The sequence below is a fragment of the Phodopus roborovskii genome, unplaced genomic scaffold, assembly GCF_943737965.1.
Source record: "Phodopus roborovskii unplaced genomic scaffold, PHOROB, whole genome shotgun sequence".
Taxonomy (NCBI): Eukaryota; Metazoa; Chordata; class Mammalia; order Rodentia; family Cricetidae; genus Phodopus; species Phodopus roborovskii.
In genome coordinates, this window is record NW_026125506.1 from 5,720,988 (window position 1) to 5,741,233 (window position 20,246).

A 20,246-nucleotide genomic window follows, 5' to 3' on the forward strand; every position below is an offset into this window, starting at 1 on the left:
GGCTTGAGGGAGTGAAATCCCACAGTAGAAGAGCCCTGGCTGCTCTGAGTATCAGCCCCCAGGGGCACAGTGTGATGTGTCATGTGCCAAAGTGCGGCAAAAAGCGCAGGCCAGACAGAGCGCAGCAGGGAGGTCCTTCCCAGTGCCTGGCATTGTTTTAAAAACGTTTTTAAAGGTGGTATTCCACTATTCAGCCCTGGCTGTCCTGAAACTCTCTATGTAGAGCAGGCAGGGCTGGAACTCACAGACATCCACCTTTCTCTGCCTCTCCAGTGCTGGGTTTGTAGGTGTGTACCGCCACAGCCAGCTAAAACTTTACCTACTTACGGTATTGTATGTGAGTGTGGGGGATGGGTGGGGGAGGGGGTTCCGGAGTAGTCCAGTGATGGGGGATGTCCTTTTGTATATGTTTCTCTTATTGGTTGAGGAATAAAATACCGATTGGCCAGTAGCCAGGCAGGAAGTAAAGCCAGGGCTATAAGAGGGAGAGAGGGGGAAGCTTCAAGAGAGACGCCATGTAGAGACCAGGAAAATGGGACATACCAGGCATTCACTGGTAAGATAAGGCCATGTAGAAATACATATATTAGTAGTTGTGGATTAATAGTTAAGATAGAGCTAGCCAGTAAGAAGCCCTAGTCATCAAGTAACAGTTTATAAATTAACATAAATCTTTGTTTGTTTATTTGGGGCTAATTGGCTGTGGGACCAGGCTCTAGCTAGAGTTCAGCCTGGGCCACGAGAGACCCCCATCTCAAGAAATCAAAAACCAACCAGAAGAAGAAGGCCCCTGCCTTGTAGGTATTGGGAGTTAAATGAATGGACGCATACTGTCGTGCTCAGAACAATGCCTGGCGTGACTGCCATTTTCATAAACAACTCTTCGTTTTCTCATCCCAGAAATGGAAAGGAAAAATTAAGTCTCCCCCTTTCCCAGTGACTCCATAATTTGAGACTCTTTAAAAATGCAGTGCACGGCAGTGCAGATAAGATAAATCTCCCTTGGGCTTCGCACAGGCAGGACACAGCTGGGGAAGGACAGTGAGAGAGGCCCGAGAAGTCTGCGCTCCCCGCACCTTCCGCACGACGACGCTCGGGTGATCCACGTAAGACAGAGCTCGTAGTGCCCGGGTCCAAGCAGGGGCTCTGGCTTCTGCAGTCTCCTAGCACCCAGCTGGCAGCACACCAAGCCAGAAACAGTGCCTGGATGGATGCAGGATGGGTCCTCCGTCACTTGCCTGAGGCGATTGTGGAACGTGAGCTCTCAGCTTAGCGTCCTCATATTCAGCAGCGAGCGCCCTGTGCCCCGCTCTTCGGGCTCCTTCACATCCCACCAGAGAATTCGAACAATGTCACCTGCCTCCCAAGATGGCTTCTCAAGTCTTCTGAATGCCGTCCTGTATTCAGCCCCTTCAGCACTCCATGACTCAATAAACACCTGCTGTCCACCCAGCGTGTGCCAGATGTTAAGCTAGATGCTTTCCCAGTACATGCATAGCTAAGTCCCTTTATCCTCTGAACCCTCCCTCCCCACCACATCCCAGAACACTGACCACCACGCTGTATATATCCACAGTTCTTAGCAAATATGAGTTGGAGAGCACTCATGTCTTGAGCCCTGTGCTGTGATTGGAGTGTGGAGATAAATAAGACAAAGCCCTTTGGCCAAATGTATACATCGGCACACTAATTAACAGGTTCTATGATGATTCCTCTATTGACACTTCTATGTCTCAGCCTAATGGTTTATGTATTTAACAGTAATTATCAGAGCTGGTTAGCTGCTGACTAGCTTCTTAAGCCTCGGGCCAATGACATCACCTTCTGAGACACTGTTTGCTCCTCTGCCAAGTGTGTTGTGGTAGGGAAAGGGATCCTGCTATGAACATAAGATACTGCATGTTGCCAATGGCATACATGGTAGGTCTTCAATATTTAGTACTTGATACCAGTCTTCAAAAAACAAGCCCTCCTCCAAGAAAAAGAAATACATATCACATTCACTACAGCTTCCTTGTCCAGCACCAGGGACAGACATCACTAATGAATCTTAGATACAGGCCCAGAAGCTACCTCAACACAGTGCTTCTGGCAGGCATTGCTAGTTGATTGTAGCTGTTAACTATTTAAGGAGCTCTGGAGCTCTGTCCCATTGTAGGGCATAGTAACAAGGTTCAGTAGCCTGGCTTTCACTCTAAGGAGCATCTCATTCCTCGTGGAGCACCTACCTTAGGTGATGGGATAACCCAGCTACTGAGTTATATGAGCCTCAGGCTCCAGTGCAGGTATTAAATGCCCATTAAATGTGGGTACCAAACAACATGCTCTGACAGCACAGTCCCACCCACTCTACTGATTAACTTGGAGAAGTCACTGCTCATCCTCAGGTAACTGTCCCTTCTCAAGAGACTCAGTGAGTCTCAGAGGCCTGGAGGTGTGGGGGGTGCTGCTTGGGGACTACTGCACATACAGGAGGGCAATACTTTGAGCTCTTAGCCTCTGTGGATCTCCTTCTCTCTATTTTCCCTATAGTCAGGACAGGGCTCTACCTTCTCTGCCCAGGGAGGCTGTGCCAAGGCTGCAGACAGGAAGGATGAAAGCAACTCTCAGTTTTTGCTTTTCAGAAGCCCCGCGGGCCTTGGCGGAGGGGACTTAAAGAGAGGCTCAAAGAAACACAGAAGAAGAAAGAGTCCTCTGAACAAAGCGATTGCTTCTAGGAGGTAGTTGGGGAGTGAGGCCCAGTCAGGTGCCACATGGGCAGGAATGATGTACATCGCCATGGTAACATGCTTCAACGGATAACCAATAGCTAGAGAGCGCTCTACCAGGCTGGACAACCTTGGGCAAATAAACCTCTCTGATCTTGCCTTCACTTGCAATATGGAGCCTGTTTTCAATGATGCCGGGTGTGAGTATAAGCTAGTGGAAATGGATGGTAAACCCTGGTGTTTAAGAAACGTCTATCTGACCCACTGGCTACACCACTTGTAGTTTAGTTCATGCCTCCCTGGGGCGCCATCTTGAAGTTTAGCTCTGGTCAAGAACATATGTAAGAGTCTAGAAACAATTGAGCAGTGATGAGAACTTGTTCCTACAAAGAACCTGGGTTCAGCTTTCAGCACCTCTATGGAACCTCACAATGGTTACAACTCCAGGTGCGGGACTCTGACACCCTCTTCTGACCTCCATGACCACCGTGCATTCACCTGGTAAGTATACGTAGGTGAAACACTCATGCACATGAAACCAAGTCTAAGAAAAAAGAACACATAGGAATAACAGCCAACACCTGCCATCTCCTTTCCCTGAAGACTTATCCCATTTTATAGTGTGAGCACCGGGCACAGAGCAACCTGGCGAAGGCCACGCCTTGCAGGGATCAACATAAACACTGGGTGGGAGTGTGGCCCCTGAGTATCACCTTCAAGGTCTCCAAGGCACCCAGGGAAGTTTGATAACCCTCTTTCTAGGATAGCTTTACCCAGTTGGGCTGTCTGGTCTTCCTTCTGGGTGAATTCCTGGAGTGGGAAGAGCCATCAACATCCTACCTCTTCCCCAGTCCCAAGAGGTAAGCCTCAACTCAAGACAGGCTCTTCCTTTGGTCCCCGAGCCCTGAAGAATCACACAGAAGCATGGCAGCAGGACATGGGAGCCTTGAAGGTGACACCTGAACTGCAGCCCTCATGTCGATCCCCCTCCACCCCCCGGCAAGGCCATGGCATTTACCAAGGCGCTTAACTCCTCTGAGCTCCACATTCACTTGCCAGGGAACGGGGATCTTGATGCAGAGGGTTGGGGGCGGGATGTGGTGAAATTATCACTGCACGTCACCTAACACAGAGCCTGCTTCATGAATGGGAGAAGTTCACAGTCACGTTCTGTAACCGCTGACTTGTGTGACCTTGCCCGAGTCACTTCGCTGCAGGTCGTGGCCTTGGTTCTGTTTATGGCAGTGGTAATATCCATTCTGTGTTCTGACGGCTAATTATTCATAAACATATCACCCAAACCCAAGTGCAAGCAGCTTCAGAACGGAGGCACTTTATTAATTGTTAGGCTTTGCCCGTGATAGAAGATCAATGCCGGGTGAGGGCACAGGCAAGCAACCAAAAGGCAGATGTGAAATCCCTCGACACAGGTGTAAGGAAAGGACCATGGCAAGTGCTGTGATTTTTTTTTTTTTCTGACAGGAATGAAATAAATACAGTCACGAAAATCTCCAGAGCAAAAATAAATCAGCAGAAAGAAAACCCAAGGTCTCTGTGTCCTATTTTGGCTGCTGTTTAGGTTTTGAGGCAGGGTCTTTCTCTGTATCCTGGCTGAACCTGAACTCCCAAACCTCCTCCCTTAGGCTCCCAAGTGCTAAGACTGGTGTGCCCCCTAGGCTCAGCTGTTAAGTCCGTAGGAAGAAATCGGGATTAGAAGGTTGAAGCAAATATTCTTAACTAGCAACTTTTTATCATTAGTTAAATAAACAAAGTAAATCTTGATAAGTATTAGTTGGATGTGAAGATGGACAGATGGGTAAGTGGAGGGATGGATGAGCGGGTGGGTGAATGGATCAGTGTTCAGATGGGTGGATGGGTGTGTGCATGAGTTGACGGATGGGTAGATAGATGAGTAGTTGGGTAGATGGGTAGATGATGGATGATGAACGGATGGATGGATGAGTGGAGGACTGGGTGGGTGGATAAGTAGATGGATAGAAGGCTGTGTGTATAGATGGGTGGATGAGTAGATAGGAAAAGAGTGGTTTGAAAACAGATGAACACCTGGAGAATAAATATGTCTGCCTAATGGATGAATGAATGAATGAATGAATGAATAAACGATAGATGAGTGGAAGGACAGATGGATGGATGTATAACTAGATGATACACAAATAATCAATGGATATAAGATGTATCATGAAAGAATGTTCAAGAAACAAATGAAGGCCTGGGTCCAGTTCTCAGCAATCATGAGGAATCGTGTAAAAATGACCATAACTGCCCAATGTCTGTGCTTAGGTGAACTGGCCTGGTGTAGATGGTGCCTAAGTGAGCTAGCCTGGGGTAGGTGGCCTCGGTCAAAACGTCCTCTCCTTGTGTCTGTTTCCTGGGAAATCTTGCTTCCAGGAAGTCTGTGACATTAGTTTGAGCATCAAACTGACAATTCCCCAAGCAGAAGCACCGGGCAGTGCCAAGGGATGGATATCCAGACTCTTGTTCTTCCCCGTGCCCCTCTGTGACACCAAGATGGAGCAGGATGGAGCCATATATTGGCTAAGGAAGCCGCTTGTCGAGAGTTTCCATGTTTCCATATGGTGCCCCAATTCCCTTCCTATGTCTGACAAGCAGAATGGGTGTTTGAGACAGTGTCACCAATGCAGGATTCAAACTTTAGCTCTCACATTAGCATCACCTAACTGGGTGACCTTGGGCCACCTGCCCACCTCCCCAGTCCTCTCATCTACAAAATGTCACAGTTCCTACTAGCTACCTCAAAGGGCAACTGATTGCAGGTAAAGTATTTTGCTCAGGGTAAGGCAAACACCAAGTACTCAAACACTATTACCAATAGTTATGATTAGGGCGTTTGATGGATGAATTCTGGAGGTGATAAAATCTGGGTTTCCTATATTGTGTGCCTTGGGCAATGCCCATGACTGCCTTTTTCCACCTGCACAGTCAAGCACAGACCTCTCTGATTCTCAGGTTCAAGTTTCACCCCAATCAGGGATAAAACCTCAGTTGCCTTATATGTCACTGTACTCCGCGCTCATACTCTCTTTCAACACGGACTTGAGTGGCCGAGGGCAACCACGTCCATACTCAAGTCCCGGAAAGAATCAACAACCATCCCATCTCTGTTTTACAGGCCAGACACCTGGGCTTAGGGGCAGCTGAGGACATGCTAGTGGCCACTCTGGCTTAGCCAGAGGAACAGAGCCCACCCAGCTGCATAATCCCTTCCACAGGCCCTTAATGAGCATCTGCTAGGTGAATGGGAACTCACACTTCCCTGTGGCGGGGTGGCCAGAGGGCGGGGTGACCAGAGAGCATAAAATGTGGAGAGCTATGTACAACAGGTGGCTCTTTGGATCCAAGTGTGGGTATCAAACATCAGATTATCTTTAGCAGCAAGTCGCCTGAGCCACAGATGGGATCTCTGTGATACCCTTTTCATCCTGAGACCCCAAGGAAACACCAAACACCTCCATTGTCACTGAGACCCTAGTCTCAGCTCCTGAACTAAATAAAACCACTGCAGGAGGATTGATGAGTTGGCTCATTACATGGTGAGGTGACCAGATACCCTGATGTTTACAGAGGCAGCTCTGGCATACAGCCTGTTCAGTAGCTAAAGGTGTCTGGTCATTTCTTCCCTAGTTCTGTGAGTCTACACTAGAGGCGTGCCTCCCCATAGATTCAGGGATTTGTAACTCAGAGGGATATATATATATATATATATATATATATATATATATATATATATTATGGAACAAAAGATCTGGCATCTGTGTCTATGCCAAATCACTGTAAGAGCTCAGTTTCCTTTCCTGTAAAATGGACACAAAATTGATATTTACTGTTGTAAACACCGAATGACACCCACAGTAGCAATTTGACTAACAGCAGGATAAGGATGTGCCTTGTTCCATGGTCTAACTTCAGGCAAATCGTTCCACACCTCTGAGCTTCATTTGTCTGTTTGTGAAGGGGGAATTGATCGATATTTTTGCCTCTTTCCCCAGGGACCTCTGAGCCTTGTGATGTCTTGGGACTGGATGTCAAGTATGTCAGCAGTAGCTCTTATGTTTTCTTTCTGATGTGTTCTGAAACTTGCTCTGGCCTAGGTCTCCCTGTCCCTAAATTACAGAGGCTGTTTCAGTCCATGAGATGCGTCCTTTGGATGCCCCTTCACCTGCCTGTGGACGGATCGCCATGATGAGATGTCAGTGGCGCATAAAGGGTGTGGTGGCGGGAAAGTACCAGGGGGATAATGTCCTCATTTCTGCTCCAAACACCCTGTTACACTGCCTCCAGTCCACACAGCACCAGCACCCAGACACCCACCTCACCTCTGGGAGTGGACAGGGCTCCTGAATCACCTGCCACCTGGCTGTAGGGAGGAGGCTGGGGCAGGGAAACTGGACAAACAAAAGCCCATTGTCCTCCACTTCTGCAGGCTCTGAAACTTGATGCCCAGCATGGCCTAGCTGCTAGCCTGCTCTGCTAGGCACAGTCTGGGGGCAGATGGGCATCTCATTAGGATCCCCAGGGAAGTCAGTGGACAGCATACACCACAGGAGACCCTGATGGGGCAGGAAGGCCCCTGAGGTGGCAAGAGAGGGCTGGCATTTGGTCAACTGACTGCAATAGAGATGATTGTTCAAATCAGAGACCATGGCACTGGACCCAGAGCTCAGAGAGCCTGTTTGTTTGTTTGTTTGTTTGAGACAGTCTCAATATATAGCCTCAGCTGACCGGGAACTCACTTTGTAGATCAGGCTGGCCTCAAACTCACAGAAAGCCACCTGTCTCTGCCTCTCCAGTGTTGGGATTGAAGGCGTGTGCCACTCCCTGCTTTCTCCCTTTAAAGGTTTTTATTTTTAATTATGTATATGTTTATTCGGGGCTATGTACTTGTGAGCGTGCAGTGCCTGTGGAGGCCAGAAGAGGGTGTCAGATTCCCCCAAAGCTGGAGTTACAGGAGGTTGTGAGATCCCGAAAGTGCATGATGGGAACTGAACTTGGGTCTTCTGCAAGATCAATACATTAATTGCTAAGCCATTTCCCTAGCTCAGGGTTTTGCTCTCTCTCTCTCTCTCTCTCTCTCTCTCTCTCTCTCTCTCTCTCTCTCTCTCTCTCTCCATATCTCTCTCAGCAAGGAAGTAATGAAATGGCAATACTCACTCGTATTTATTTATAAATTATGCATGTGTTCTGTTGTTATGAATATTCTAAACCGTGTCCCCCTGGTCCTCAACCTGTAAAGGACACTGAAGAGCTTCCAGACTCTTCTGCCCTGCTGTTCTGGTCCTGCCGTTCCTCATACTTCTTCTGCTTCCTCATCTGCACTTTTGGCTGCCTTAGCTTTGCTCCTTGCTCACACATTTAATTCCTGTGCTAAGTCCCAGGATCCCACAAAGACTGTGAAAGATACTGTCCCTGGCCTCTGCTGTCCAAATTCTTCTCCCCTGAACCCCATAGAGGAACATTATCACTTCAGAATAAAGGTAATGCTGGTCAGTTTGGCTTGTTTGTAACAAGTACCCGAGTTCATTAACCTCACAGAAGGAAAAAGGTTACCTTGATTCAGTTTTCTCTTTTCACCAATGGATTGAACTCAGGCCATTCAGCATAGCTGAAGGTGCCTCTATCCCCCTAAGCCATCCTGCTGGCCCAGGCCTCTCTTCCCACAGACCTGTAACTGTCATTCAGGCTTCCAACTTTCTGGCTAAGCTTAACTTTTAATGAAGCTGGTGAACAGTGGCCAGGCTGTGGGTGTTTCTGCTCTGTGAAGCTGCAGGCAGGATCTGAGCTCTGAGATTCCACCAAGTAAAGGATGTTCCACATGTGATACATTCATGTCCAGAGGCTCTCACTGCTTGTTTTCAATAACTTAATAACTTCAGCCCAGAGGCTGTATTGTGCAAAAACTCCTACTGCAAGATTTCAAGGTGAAGAGAGAGAGGGACACACACACACACACACACACACACACACACACAGAGAGAGAGAGAGAGAGAGTAAGAGAGAGAGAGAGAGAGAGAGAGAGAGAGAGAGAGAGAGAGAGAGAGAGCTTAGAGTGTGCAGAGCCTGGAGACTGCTTCTGAGTGCAAGGATTAGCCCAGGCTTACACACCAGGCTGAGACATAGACAAGACACATCCCCCTGACACATGGGAACAAAAGTCACCACCATGAGAGTCAGGTCGAAAAAGCATCCTTCCCAGTGTCCTTATCTGATGGAACACAGTCAGAGAGACTGGAAATGTCACTGCCATACTTTAACAGGAAGGAGCTTCCCTGCTCAGAATCACCCCTGGCTGCATTGGAGTAGGGACAGGAGCAGATTGGGATGGGGACCCAGGCTACCAGGGTCCCCTGGGGGCAGGTCAGGAGTTTAGGGTCTGGGGACTCCTTCCCAGGCTCACAAAGGTTCCCCTTGTTCTAGCTCCTGTTGCATCTTGGGAGGCATGGTCTATAGCAGCCACTCTCCTCCCCCCCCCCCTGCTACTCTTCAAACGCCCTAGGCCGGCTCCTACCCCAGGACCTGTTCATGGCTGTTCCTTCTAACTCGTATACTTTGTCCCCAGTTGCCTTCACAGCCTACTCCTTCTCATCCAGAGTCCTGACCACTGTATTCCACAGAGTGGCTCGCCCCTCCTCCCACACCCCTTTCTTGTCTTTGCAAGGCTGGCCATCACCTGACCATCTGTTTATTGATTTGGTGCTTCATTCCTTATCCATTTCTTTTTCTACCATAAGAGCCGGGACTTCCCATTGCTCCATCGCTACCGGATTGCGCAGTATTATCTCAATGAAACCACTGAAGGTGTGAATGAGTGAAAATACAACTCAACGCCACAGCCAGATGCAGCTGCTTCTGCTTAGTGCATTGCTTGCCCTGTTGGTAGTGCTACATTCGATGTCTGTGGGCTCTCTGCCATGTGTCCCATCATCACTGAATGCTCAAAGAACACGGAATCCATTTATATTAGCCATCTAGACCATGAAAGACAAGAAACCTAATGGCCCACACCAGAGACAGTGCCCTTGAGCCAGCAGCACTCGGGGAGGGTTGGGAACTTTGTATTACATGGGCTGTTCCTTTTTGGTGCCCCCCACAGGTGATGCTGTACCCCCCCAACTGGTGATGCCCCCTCTGGGTGGTTTCTCCAGCTTTTACTCTTGAGAGAAGAAATGGACCCTGAGACCCTCCTGAGTACAAAGACCCAATTCCTTCCTCCTCATCACATCTCGCTAATAGATTAAATTAATGAAAAGATAAAGTCATATCCATTTTCACAGGTCAAATACTTATGGAGAACCGTGGACAGGAGCAAGTGTCCCTGTGCTGTGCCAGGGGTCTCTCCCTTCTCTGTTGGAACTATATCCCCGTCCACCCCCATCGAAGTACATAAGTCAGACTGCACAGAGTCCTGTGTTTGTTATTTGTGTCTCCCTTTCTGCAAACAGTGACACCCCTGAAGAGAGATGCCACACTTGATTCAACTTTTCCTCCCTGACGGGCCCAGCTTGAAGGATGTAATAAAAACTGTGATTTATTATTGATATCAAGAACTAACACAGAACAAGCCCTTCGTGAGTGCCAGGCAGTGCCATCCAGGATTGAGCTCATTCAGGCCCCTCAATGGTTCTCTGAAATGGTTGCTATTAGTAGCCCATTTTATGGATGAGGGAATCCAGATTGAGGTCGAGCCACTTGGCAGAATCCTCCCAGCCAGGGAGTGTTTGTAGGTAGTAAAGAGAGCCTCTGATTCTGCCTCTTTGCTGGGAAGATTCTGCACACAGTTCAGCAGAGCTCAGGTTCTTTGGAGAACTGCAAAGTCACGTGCAGAAATGAACAGAGGCACTTGAGGTCCGATGTCAGGTCTGATGCTGACACTTGTCATCCCCATGCTTTGGAAGCAGAGACAGGCAACCCTCAGGGAGAGCACTGGCTAGCCTCTCCCTGACTGAAGAGAAGCAGGAAACTCTCAGGGATTCAGGGGCTACTCTCCACCTGACTGAGCATGTTCTAGACAGATGTGTGTGCGCCCCAGAACATACATGTGCAAACACAGAGACAGAGAGACACAACCAAGAAGGACAGACAGACACACACACAACACACATACATGGGGTGGTGACAGGCACAGAGGCCCAGGCACTTGTGCTCACACACACACACACACACACACACACACATGAGTATTGGCGTGAAGGAGAGGCAAGGCCAGGAACTCTGGGCACCCAATGAACATCCTCTCATGCCTCAGCAGAGTCTTCATAACAAGCCATTGAAGAATTCGTTAACCCAATTCTACCTTGCAGGAAGACAGAGCCAGCTTTCCAGAAAGGAGGGACAGGTTTTTAATTTATTGTGACCCTGCCCCATGCCTTATGTGCATGTGGAGCATAAGGTCCATGAATGGGGCCTCTTTCCTCCTTAGAGAAATTAGAATCTAGGGCTGCTGGAGGCTGGAGACTCACAAGGCTGATGGCATTTGATCTAAACTCCCAACCTCTAATGTAGCATGCCTATTCCTTGAGCCAGACAGACATCGTTATCTGGGGAGCCTCACCCTGACACCAGGGAGAGTTTGTTTGTGGCCTGTGTCATTCAATGGCATTGATTGTCAGAGAGAAGTGGAGCTGGGAGAGAGCTGGGCTCCCCCAACCCCCACTGGAGTCTCCCATATGTCAATCAACCCATCCAACATCCCTTGACCATCTCCACACCCTGCTTCGTTAAAGATACCACATTTGCAAACGCAGAAGAAATGTCACAAAGGGTCCCCACCACTAGCCCATGTGTGCCAGTCAACAAATTTCATTCTTTCACATGGCAAAATGTTTGACCCCAGTCACATCATTCCCTTCTCCCAGAAGAGCATGCGTTCTTGGCTAGGGCAAGCATGTGCTGTGACCCTCAGGACATTGCTTCTTAACCATGGGTTGTCAGAAAAGTGCCATCCAAATGCCCCTCACCCTGATCCCAGGGATGGAGCCAGCACAAATGTGTTAAGCAATTGCTTGGCACCAAGGGGAGTCTCAAGTTAAATGGTTCAAAGGCATTTCCCACCTCCCCAACCCCCCCACCCTTGCTTCACAATTTGACCATCTTTCCCTTCATGCAGTAAAACCTCCAATAGTTTGGAATTTATGATCCTTCAAGCAGGGATTGGACCCCAGTCAGCTTCTGGAGTATTCTGCATGGAAAGGATTTTTTGAAGAAAACTAATAGCTTGCCAAACAAATAGCAAAGGGAATGCACAGTCTATTTAAGGGTGGCTGCTGTTCTAGCCCTTAACAAACACTCACGCATCCGCAAACAATTCATATGCTAATTCCTAATGATTTTTACATGTTCATCAAGTCCCCAGCTACGGCTATTTATCGATATGATTATTACGGTTTGAGCTGCTTCAAAGGTAAGGTTTTCTGCTGATCGTGAACTTCTTAGATACAAACTTTTTGAGGCTGAGAGATTAAAAAGGAATTAAGGGGACACCTAACAATATGACTCTCCTTTGTGTGGATAAGAGCAAGGTCGCCCTGTATGTTGTTGACAGTATTGACTCTTGGGGTACAGGGGTGGAGGTCTGTCTGTGCTGAACTTGTTTTGGTTTTCTTAGAATCAACCCTGTGAGGATGTCCATTCTAAATAGTTACATTCCTGCTTCCCTCTCTTTCTCCCTCCCTCCCTCCCTCTCCTAGCCTCCTCTTCCTCCCCCATTATATATGTGCTCTGTGTGTGTGTGTGTGCGCGCACGCGCGCACGCTCTCTCTCTCTCTCTCTGTTTGTGCTCTCTCTGTGTGTATGTGTGCTCTGTGTGTGTATGTGCTCTCTGCTCTGTGTGTGTGTGTGTGTGCTCTGTGTGTGTATGTGCTCTCTCTCTCTGTGTTTGTGCTCTGTGTGTGTATGTGCTCTCTCTCTGTGCTCTGTGTGTGTGTGTGTGTGTGTGTGTGTATGTGTGCTCTCTCTCTCTTATGTTTGTGCTCTGTGTGTGTGCTCTCTCTCTCTGTGTGTGTGTCCCTCTGCTTTACTCAGCTTCAGCTGTCAACTTGACACATCCCAGGGTCACCTGGGAAGAAGAGTCAGTCTCAATTTAGGAATTCTCTCCCTCAGATTGGACTGTAGTAGCATTTCCTTGATTAATGATTGATAAAGGAGGGTACAGAACACTGGTCAGGAGATCCTGAATTGTATAAGAAAGCAGGCTGAGCAAGCCATGAGGAGCAAGCCAGTGAGCAGCGCCCTCCATGGCCTCTGCACCAGCTCCTGCCACCGGGTTCCTGCCCTGCGTGAGTTCCTGTCCTGACTTCCCTCAGTGACTTGGGAGTTTAAGAGGACACACTCTTTCTCCCCATGTTGCACATGATCAGCAACAGAGGAGCAAACTAGACACCCCTTCCTTTCCTCCACCCTTGGTTTTTTTCTTACTTTTCCTTCCTCTCTCCCCATCCCCTCTTGGGTTCTCACCATGCCATCCAGGATGATGCTGAACTTAGAATCCTCCTGCTTCAATGAGCTGAGTGTGGCACTATAAGTGTCCACCACCAAGCCTGGGTTTCCTATTTTGTTCTTAAAGAATTACTGATATGAGCTATAAATTATATAATTACTATAGATTTTATAAAACTCAGAGTGAGATTATGGCATTTAAAAAGGGGGGGAGGAGTTTAAGACTGCCAATTCCCAATGTTCCCTATACAAACCAAAAGCTATCTTTTCTCTTGTGTTTTGTTTGCTTGTTTGTTTGCTTGCTTGCTTGTTTTTTGAGACAGGGTTTCTCTCCATGGCTTTGGAGCCTGTCCTGGAACCTGGAACTTGCCCTGTAGACCAGGCTGGCCTCAAACTCCCAGAGATCCACCTGGCTCTGCCTCCTGAGGGCTGGGATTAAAGGAGTGTGCCACTACTGTCCCTCTCCAAAGGATATTCTATAGATCAGTTCAAAATCCAGATTTCACTGTGCCCCACCCCCAACTCAACAACCAGAGAGGAAAAGAGTAGTAACCTTTCCACGCTGGTTGATCTCAGCTGTCAATTTGATGAGAGCCAGAATCACTGGGAGGGGCCTCTGGGAAGCCCATGGGAAACGACCTTCATTAGATTCATGGAAGTAGGAAAGTCACCACTGTGAGTGACACCATTCCCTAGGTTGGGGCTGTAGGGGGAAATGGCTGAGCCTCAGCCTTGTCACTGTCCCCTGCTATGGAGTCAATGTGATCAGTTGCCTACAGTTCCCACCCTCTTGAGTTCCCCGCTGTGTTGTTCTAGACCCTTGAACTATGAGCTGAAATAAACCCTTGCTCCCTGGATTTGCTTTCGAGGGTATTTTATCACAGTAACAGGAAGAAAAACTAAGCTGCTTATGTGGAGGGGGAAACAGGGTTATCCCTACTTGACCTCCCATGCACTAATTTCACGTGAATTTAATAGCCTGTCCGGAGCTGCACTTTCACAATGTCAATTGTCAGCATTATTTGGGGGAGAAATGAAACAGAACAGGATGGAGACTTTGCATTTCTTTTCTCTTAGCTACTATGAGCTTCCTTACAGGACAAAGGTCTCCAGCAAGCACTATAAGCCACACACATTGCTGACTTTCACCTGGCTTGGTCTTTACACAGGCTGAGGTAGCGACAGGTACAGATCCTATTTTCAAACTGACGAATGTGTTTGGTGAGGTAAAGATTCCCATTCAGGAAGCCAAAGATCCAGGACAGGACCCCAGGTTCTCTGACACAGCACCCAAGCCACCGCTATGGTACCTGGCATTGCACTGTGCTCTGCCATCCTGACATTTGAGCCAGACATCTGCTCGAAATTTGATTCGTGATAAAACTCTTGCCTCATCAAAATGCCTCACACGAGGCATGGGTAGGGGAGGGGCCAAGGGGGCCTTCTGCTTAGAAAGCAATCGTCCGTCATAAGCATGTTGCTGTGGAACCAACAACTTAAAATGCATAACTCAGTCCTGGTACTAAATTACTTCCACTCATAGACTTACCATATCTTGGATAGGCTTATCCAGGGGAGGGACCCTCATTTATAGTCAAATATTAAGTGTGTAATCAATAGGATTGGCGAGTGGTTCACCCACAGCTCTCAGAACTTGTCCCACAGGCATGAGTTGTGCTGATCCTCTGACTGAGCTGGGCTTGGCTCGAATAACTAAACATTTCTGATGAGAACAAGTCCACAGCTTGTCTCAAAAAGAATCACCGCTGAAGCTATGCAGCATCTTTCTCCTTTTCCTCCAAATAGCTCGGCTTTGGAAACATGACATTTCCACCCTTCAGTGATACAGAACACGGGAAGGGAACCGGAACTGACCATTGCTGCTGCAAGCAGCTGATGCAGTTGAGAATGGGGATAATTCGGTCTTACAGTTGAAACAAAGCTAACCCCAGGCCTTTCTAAGGACCTGGGTTGCTCCCTGCAACCTCTACCCGGGATTAGATAACACATCTACAGACCAGAATGTGTTCTACAGAGAGGAGCCGTCAATCATAGAAGTATTCTTGTGCAATATCAATCAAGAGCTCATAGAACTCTGACATAAAATTCAAGGGTGTTCTCAAGGGGGACAGAAACCCAGGACATTTCGAGAAAATACTGAGGGTATACGGAACTCTTGTAAAAGCTGCACATAGATGAAATTACAGTGAATAAAAGCTGTGGGAGTAGGATGTCTCTCAGTCAATTGATAAGACTGAAGCTATTAGCAAGAAAATGGTATGCTGGTGGATTCAGTCAGACAGACAGACAGATGGAAAGGCAGAACCATGAAGGTTCCAAGTGTGGTAATATTAGGGGCTCTTTTCTAAATTAAAACAGCATCAAGAACCTGTTTTCCTTCCCAATATGCCCCTAAGTCAGACAGAAAACTGCGGACCAAATGTTTCCATCACCAGGCAAGTTTCCCCTGGTTCCTCCAGCAAGGCCATTTTCTCCGGCCAGAGCAGCGCTGATGTGTCAACTGCAGAGGTAAGAAGGCGAAGCCGGTGGCAGGAAACCAGGAAGATAAAAGTGCTGACGTCAAACTCTATACAAAGAACCTCTGAACAAGCAGTTGCAAACCAGCTTTAATGACATTTGATGTCACACACACACACCCCAGCCCCATCAATGGGCTTCCCCCATCTCCTGGGTATAAGTTGACCTCTGCCCACAGGCTCCACATTCTGCTGGTCCCTCCTGCTTCCTGTCTATCCATTCCCCAAGTAGGAAGCTCCATTTGTCTAAAGACCTGTCTGAGCCTCAGCTGGAACAAAGAAAAGTTCCTGGGCGTGGGTTTGCTCTTTTCAGATATTTTTTTCTCCAGTCAACCTTCGTGGACCCCACACTTGCCGCAAAGTTCAGTCTTAGTTGCTGCCAGACCAGGCATTCTGTCAGTGTCTCTTTTCCCAGACATGTTTTCAATCTATTCCCCAATGCTGCCTGCCAGGATGAATCCGTCCTGCGAGTGGTCCCCCGCAAACCACGTCTTCCTTTTAACTCTCAGAGCCACTCAGCCAGCAGCATCAAGAGATGAGTTTTCATACAGCCTTGATTTTCCCTGACAGGGGACGCACGCAGCCTTCATCTCAAACTCTCCTTAATCTAACGAGCTAAGAGAACACTGGGTTTCTGTCCCCCCCCCCCAATTCTTCTTTTCACTACATCCCATTCTCTTTCTCTCCTACCTTTTATTTCTTTCCTTATTCTCTCCAGTCATTTTTTTTTCCAGCACCACCCCAGGAACACAACTCATTCCAAAGTTCAAAGCCACCAGATTCTTTAAAATAAAACAAAACTTCCACAATTAACTTCATGCTGACTCTGAGCTCACAGTCTTGGTTTTGGGTGCTGGAGAGGAAAAACAAATTCAACACCAGCAGCACATTCGGCTAAGCATGAAGGAGGGTGCTGTTTGGGGTGTATCTGAAGGGTTAGCATATGGGCTTCTGCCAAATGTTCAGAGCCCACAGCCCACTAGCTTCTGAGCTGAGGGTTAAAACACTCTCTGAACACTGTCTGAGCTGAGTTCCCCCCAGCACCTCAAATCCACCTCTGCTTTACCCCCCCCAAACCTATGGGCTTAGTGATAGCTGGAAAAGTTTTCAGTCAAGTACATGCCCGAGCCACACCGCCCACCCCAAGAAAGCAAAGGGGTTTTTGCAAAGGAGGTGTGGAGTCTGTGGGAGTGTTGTTCCCCACCAGAGAATTCCTGTCCCTTTTCAACAGCCTCTTCCTTACACAAGCGGATATTTCCCGTGTTCTAGCGTGAGATACTGGGTATGACCGGCATGGTCCAGGCACCCTGGCCCAGCTGCCTGTGTCCACCTGTCAAAATTCTGGGGTGCGGGCAATAAAAGGGGGAACCTTCCAGTGTCCCCAGCTCACGAACGAGGTCATTACCTTGGCAGTGGCTTGCGGGCTGTGATACTGGCAACGATGATGCTCTCGGGACGTGGAGTGGCCACCGCTTTAAAGGTCCCTTTCCAGAACTTCTCAAACAGCTGTTTCTCACCCTGCTGAAGGCTTGCCATCCTGAAAGACCAAGGAGTCCCAGCTACCGGGGCGCTGTCCGAAGTGCTGAAATGTGGATCCCAAACCCGACGACACGCCCTGGGCTCCGGGGCGCTGTCCGCGTGAAACCCCCAAGGGGTGGGGTGGGGAGAGATCAGAGTTCTGTGCGGGGTGGGGGTGGGGGATGGGAGAGAATGGGACGTCTCAGGCTGGCCAGGCAGCGGAGATTGAAGGTGTTCTCTCGGCTGGGTTCGCCTCCTGCCTTGGCTTTCAGCTGCGCTGGGAGCCGGCTGAGCTCCGCGTCCTCAGCAAAGCAAAACTGGGCCGGCTTTCTCTACCGCGCAGAGAACAGAGAGGAGGCGACCGGGGCGTCTGCCGTGCGTGCGCGTGTGAGCTCCAGCGCGCCCGGGTTTTGTCTCTTGCACAATGTGACGTTGGAAGAGGAGGCTGGTCGCGCGAGCTGTACTTTCCTCCCTCCCCTTCTCGGTCTCCTCCTTCCCCAGCAACCCCTCCTTCTGTGGCTCAGCCTCCCGCCGCCATCTGCATAACAAAAGCCCGCAGGTCTGGGGAGGAGAAAGGGCGGGGCGTGCGCTTGTCTCCAAGGCCCGGTGGCCACTCTGAGTTGCTGTTCTGACCCCTCAGAGAAGAGACCCCAACACCCGGAACAGAACCAAGCCGGACATCCTCGTTGCAGCCTTCATCCCTCCTCCATCGTCGTAGGCCTTTTCCTCAACCCTTGCATGCGCACTCCCGGGGGCTGGGCCACCTCCCTATCCCTTTGCAAGACTTAGAGTGCATCTTCCGTTGAGGGAGCTAGTAAAAACAGCCCCACCTATCCACCATCGCCAACCTGCCTTCATCCTTCCCACTTCTGGGAAGGACCGCTGAGGTCTGCAAATCGGGGGGGGGGTGCCCCTAAATTTCTCTTTATGCTTGAGGGCCCTGGGCTTCCCCCGTCCCCCATCCAGGAAACGCCATTTGATGGACAATCCATCGCCAGCACGGTTTCTCGCCATCTGTCGAGCCGGCCCCCACCCGCAGAGGGGCGCAGCGTCACATCTGTGCCTGCGGCGCTGTTAAGGATATCTCTTTTGTGCCCTGCAGAGCCCGCCTGCCTCTCGTCCCCGCTGCCAAAGCCGCACCCCTCCCCCACCCCTCCTCCCCACCCCCTGAGGACCCGCAGCTTGTGTGTGAAGCGTCAGTCCGATTTAGCAAAGAAAGCGCTGGGGAAAGGGGGGGTTGGGGGGGGGGTTTGAGGATTACAAGGAGTTAGTAACTTTTACATTTTTCCGTCTTCTGCCTCTTCACTTCCCCCCAATCCCAGCAGAGGCTCAGAATCTCAAACTCAAAAAAAAAAAAAAACCCGCTGGATGTAGACAACAATGTTTTACCTTAGGGTTCTCCTTAGGGAACACATCCCAGAGGAATGGATCCTCCAGCCAGTTTCTACTTTGGAGCATTTTAATACTCGGTATAGAAACCACTTTCGCCTACCTCCAGAGTTTGAAACTCCTAGAAGGAGCCTTCACTATGTCTTAAGGACCTCCAAACACTGACATCAGGTCCCACCCTGAAGATGGAAAAGAAACATCTTTTAATTCTTGTAGACCCAGTAGCAGTATGGACCGAAGGCCCCCAACATCAGTGTAGACTTCGTGAATTCTTTGCAAAAGAATAGCAGGTACAGAGACGGGTAAAGGGGAAAGAGGAGAGAACAAGATAGGACGAGAAAAGCCAGAACACGGAAATAAAGGAGCGAGTGTTGGTCTGGAAAAGGCTGCAGGATGGGTTTGTGTGCGGCAGATGGCTGTGTGCTGGTTTAGGAGTGACCCGGGCTCTGCTCGCTATGCAGTGACCCCTTCTGGTCAATAACTAGAAGTGCATTTGTTGGCTTTCAAAAGGGGTAGAGTGGCCAGGAGTTGAGCTGGGTTTGGGATTGGGAGATTTGAGGAAACTGAAAGTTTAGGTAAATTGGGGAGTGGACTTTCCACTTCCCTCTCCCTGATGCACTGCATTCAAAATCCCAATTCTTAGACTGCCTTTAATCATTACCCTCTTTAGTTGGCTGTCATTTTTAAATGGCAGAGAGCCGGCTCCTTTCTTAGCTTTGGGTGTTTGAAGAGATCCTTAGTCGTGACATTTGGGTATGGACTGAGTCACTTTCAGGGAAACAGAGGTAGGTGGAACCTTACCTCCACCAATCCACCTTTCAGAGGTGCGCCTGCCCTTTAATAAAAAGGATTCAGTTTATCCTTAGTTTGGAAGTGTGTGGTGTAAGCCCCGCGTGAGGGTATTTCAATGAAGTCAGAAAATGGTGCCAGATTTATCCAGGGCTAGAGTTAAAGGTGGTCCCAATGTGGGTTCTAGGATTTGAACTCAGAAAAAGCAGCAAGCACTTTTAACCATGGAGCCACCTCCCCGGCTCAACTATGCCTGCTTTTCTTACCTGGTATGGGAAAGCTCCCAGTTGGGCATCCTTGCCTCTTTGGAAATCCAGAATAATCAGGTGAGATGGGAGAGGATGCTCCTCTTACTTGTGTGAGGATGAGGAAGCAGATGTTTAGGATGGCCGAGCAGTGTGCCCACCTGCCTCTAGTAGAATAGTGGGACTTTGGGGGAAAATAGAGTGAGTGGGTACGAGAGAGAATTCTGGGGATAGTTGGCATCCCACACCGGAACTATGCAGTCTACCAGACACCAGTGAGCCCATGCTTAGAAGCACTCATGGTTTCCAAGTCGGGCACCTCCTCTCACAAGACAGGGCTGCCAACGCCTCATCTCTGCCGTTTCTAGATGGATAAGACTGAAGGAGTGACCTTAGCAGTTGTATTAGCTGTCTTGTTACTGGGACCAAATTCCCCACAAGAAGTAAGCCAAGGGAGGAAGGCTTCTCTGGCTCACAGTTTGAGCCTACCACGGTGGGGGAAAGCTTGGCAGTGTGTAAGGCAGCTGGTCCTGTTCCATCCGAGTCAGAAGCAGAGGGAGAGGAACACTACAGCTCATCTTCATTTTCCT

At 49.0% G+C, this 20,246-nt stretch overlaps 1 protein-coding gene across 1 annotated transcript in view; it reads right to left on the reverse strand.

Moving 5' to 3' along the window:
• Nucleotides 1-17,394, reverse strand: part of Srrm4 (serine/arginine repetitive matrix 4) — a 143,629-nt gene extending 126,235 nt beyond the window's left edge. The window contains exon 1 of the mRNA XM_051176514.1: nucleotides 17,121-17,394. Coding sequence (XP_051032471.1) covers nucleotides 17,121-17,251 — 131 coding nt within the window. The 5' untranslated portion in view covers nucleotides 17,252-17,394. The remainder of the gene's footprint in view (nucleotides 1-17,120) is intronic.
• Between the last annotated feature and the right edge of the window lie 2,852 nt (nucleotides 17,395-20,246).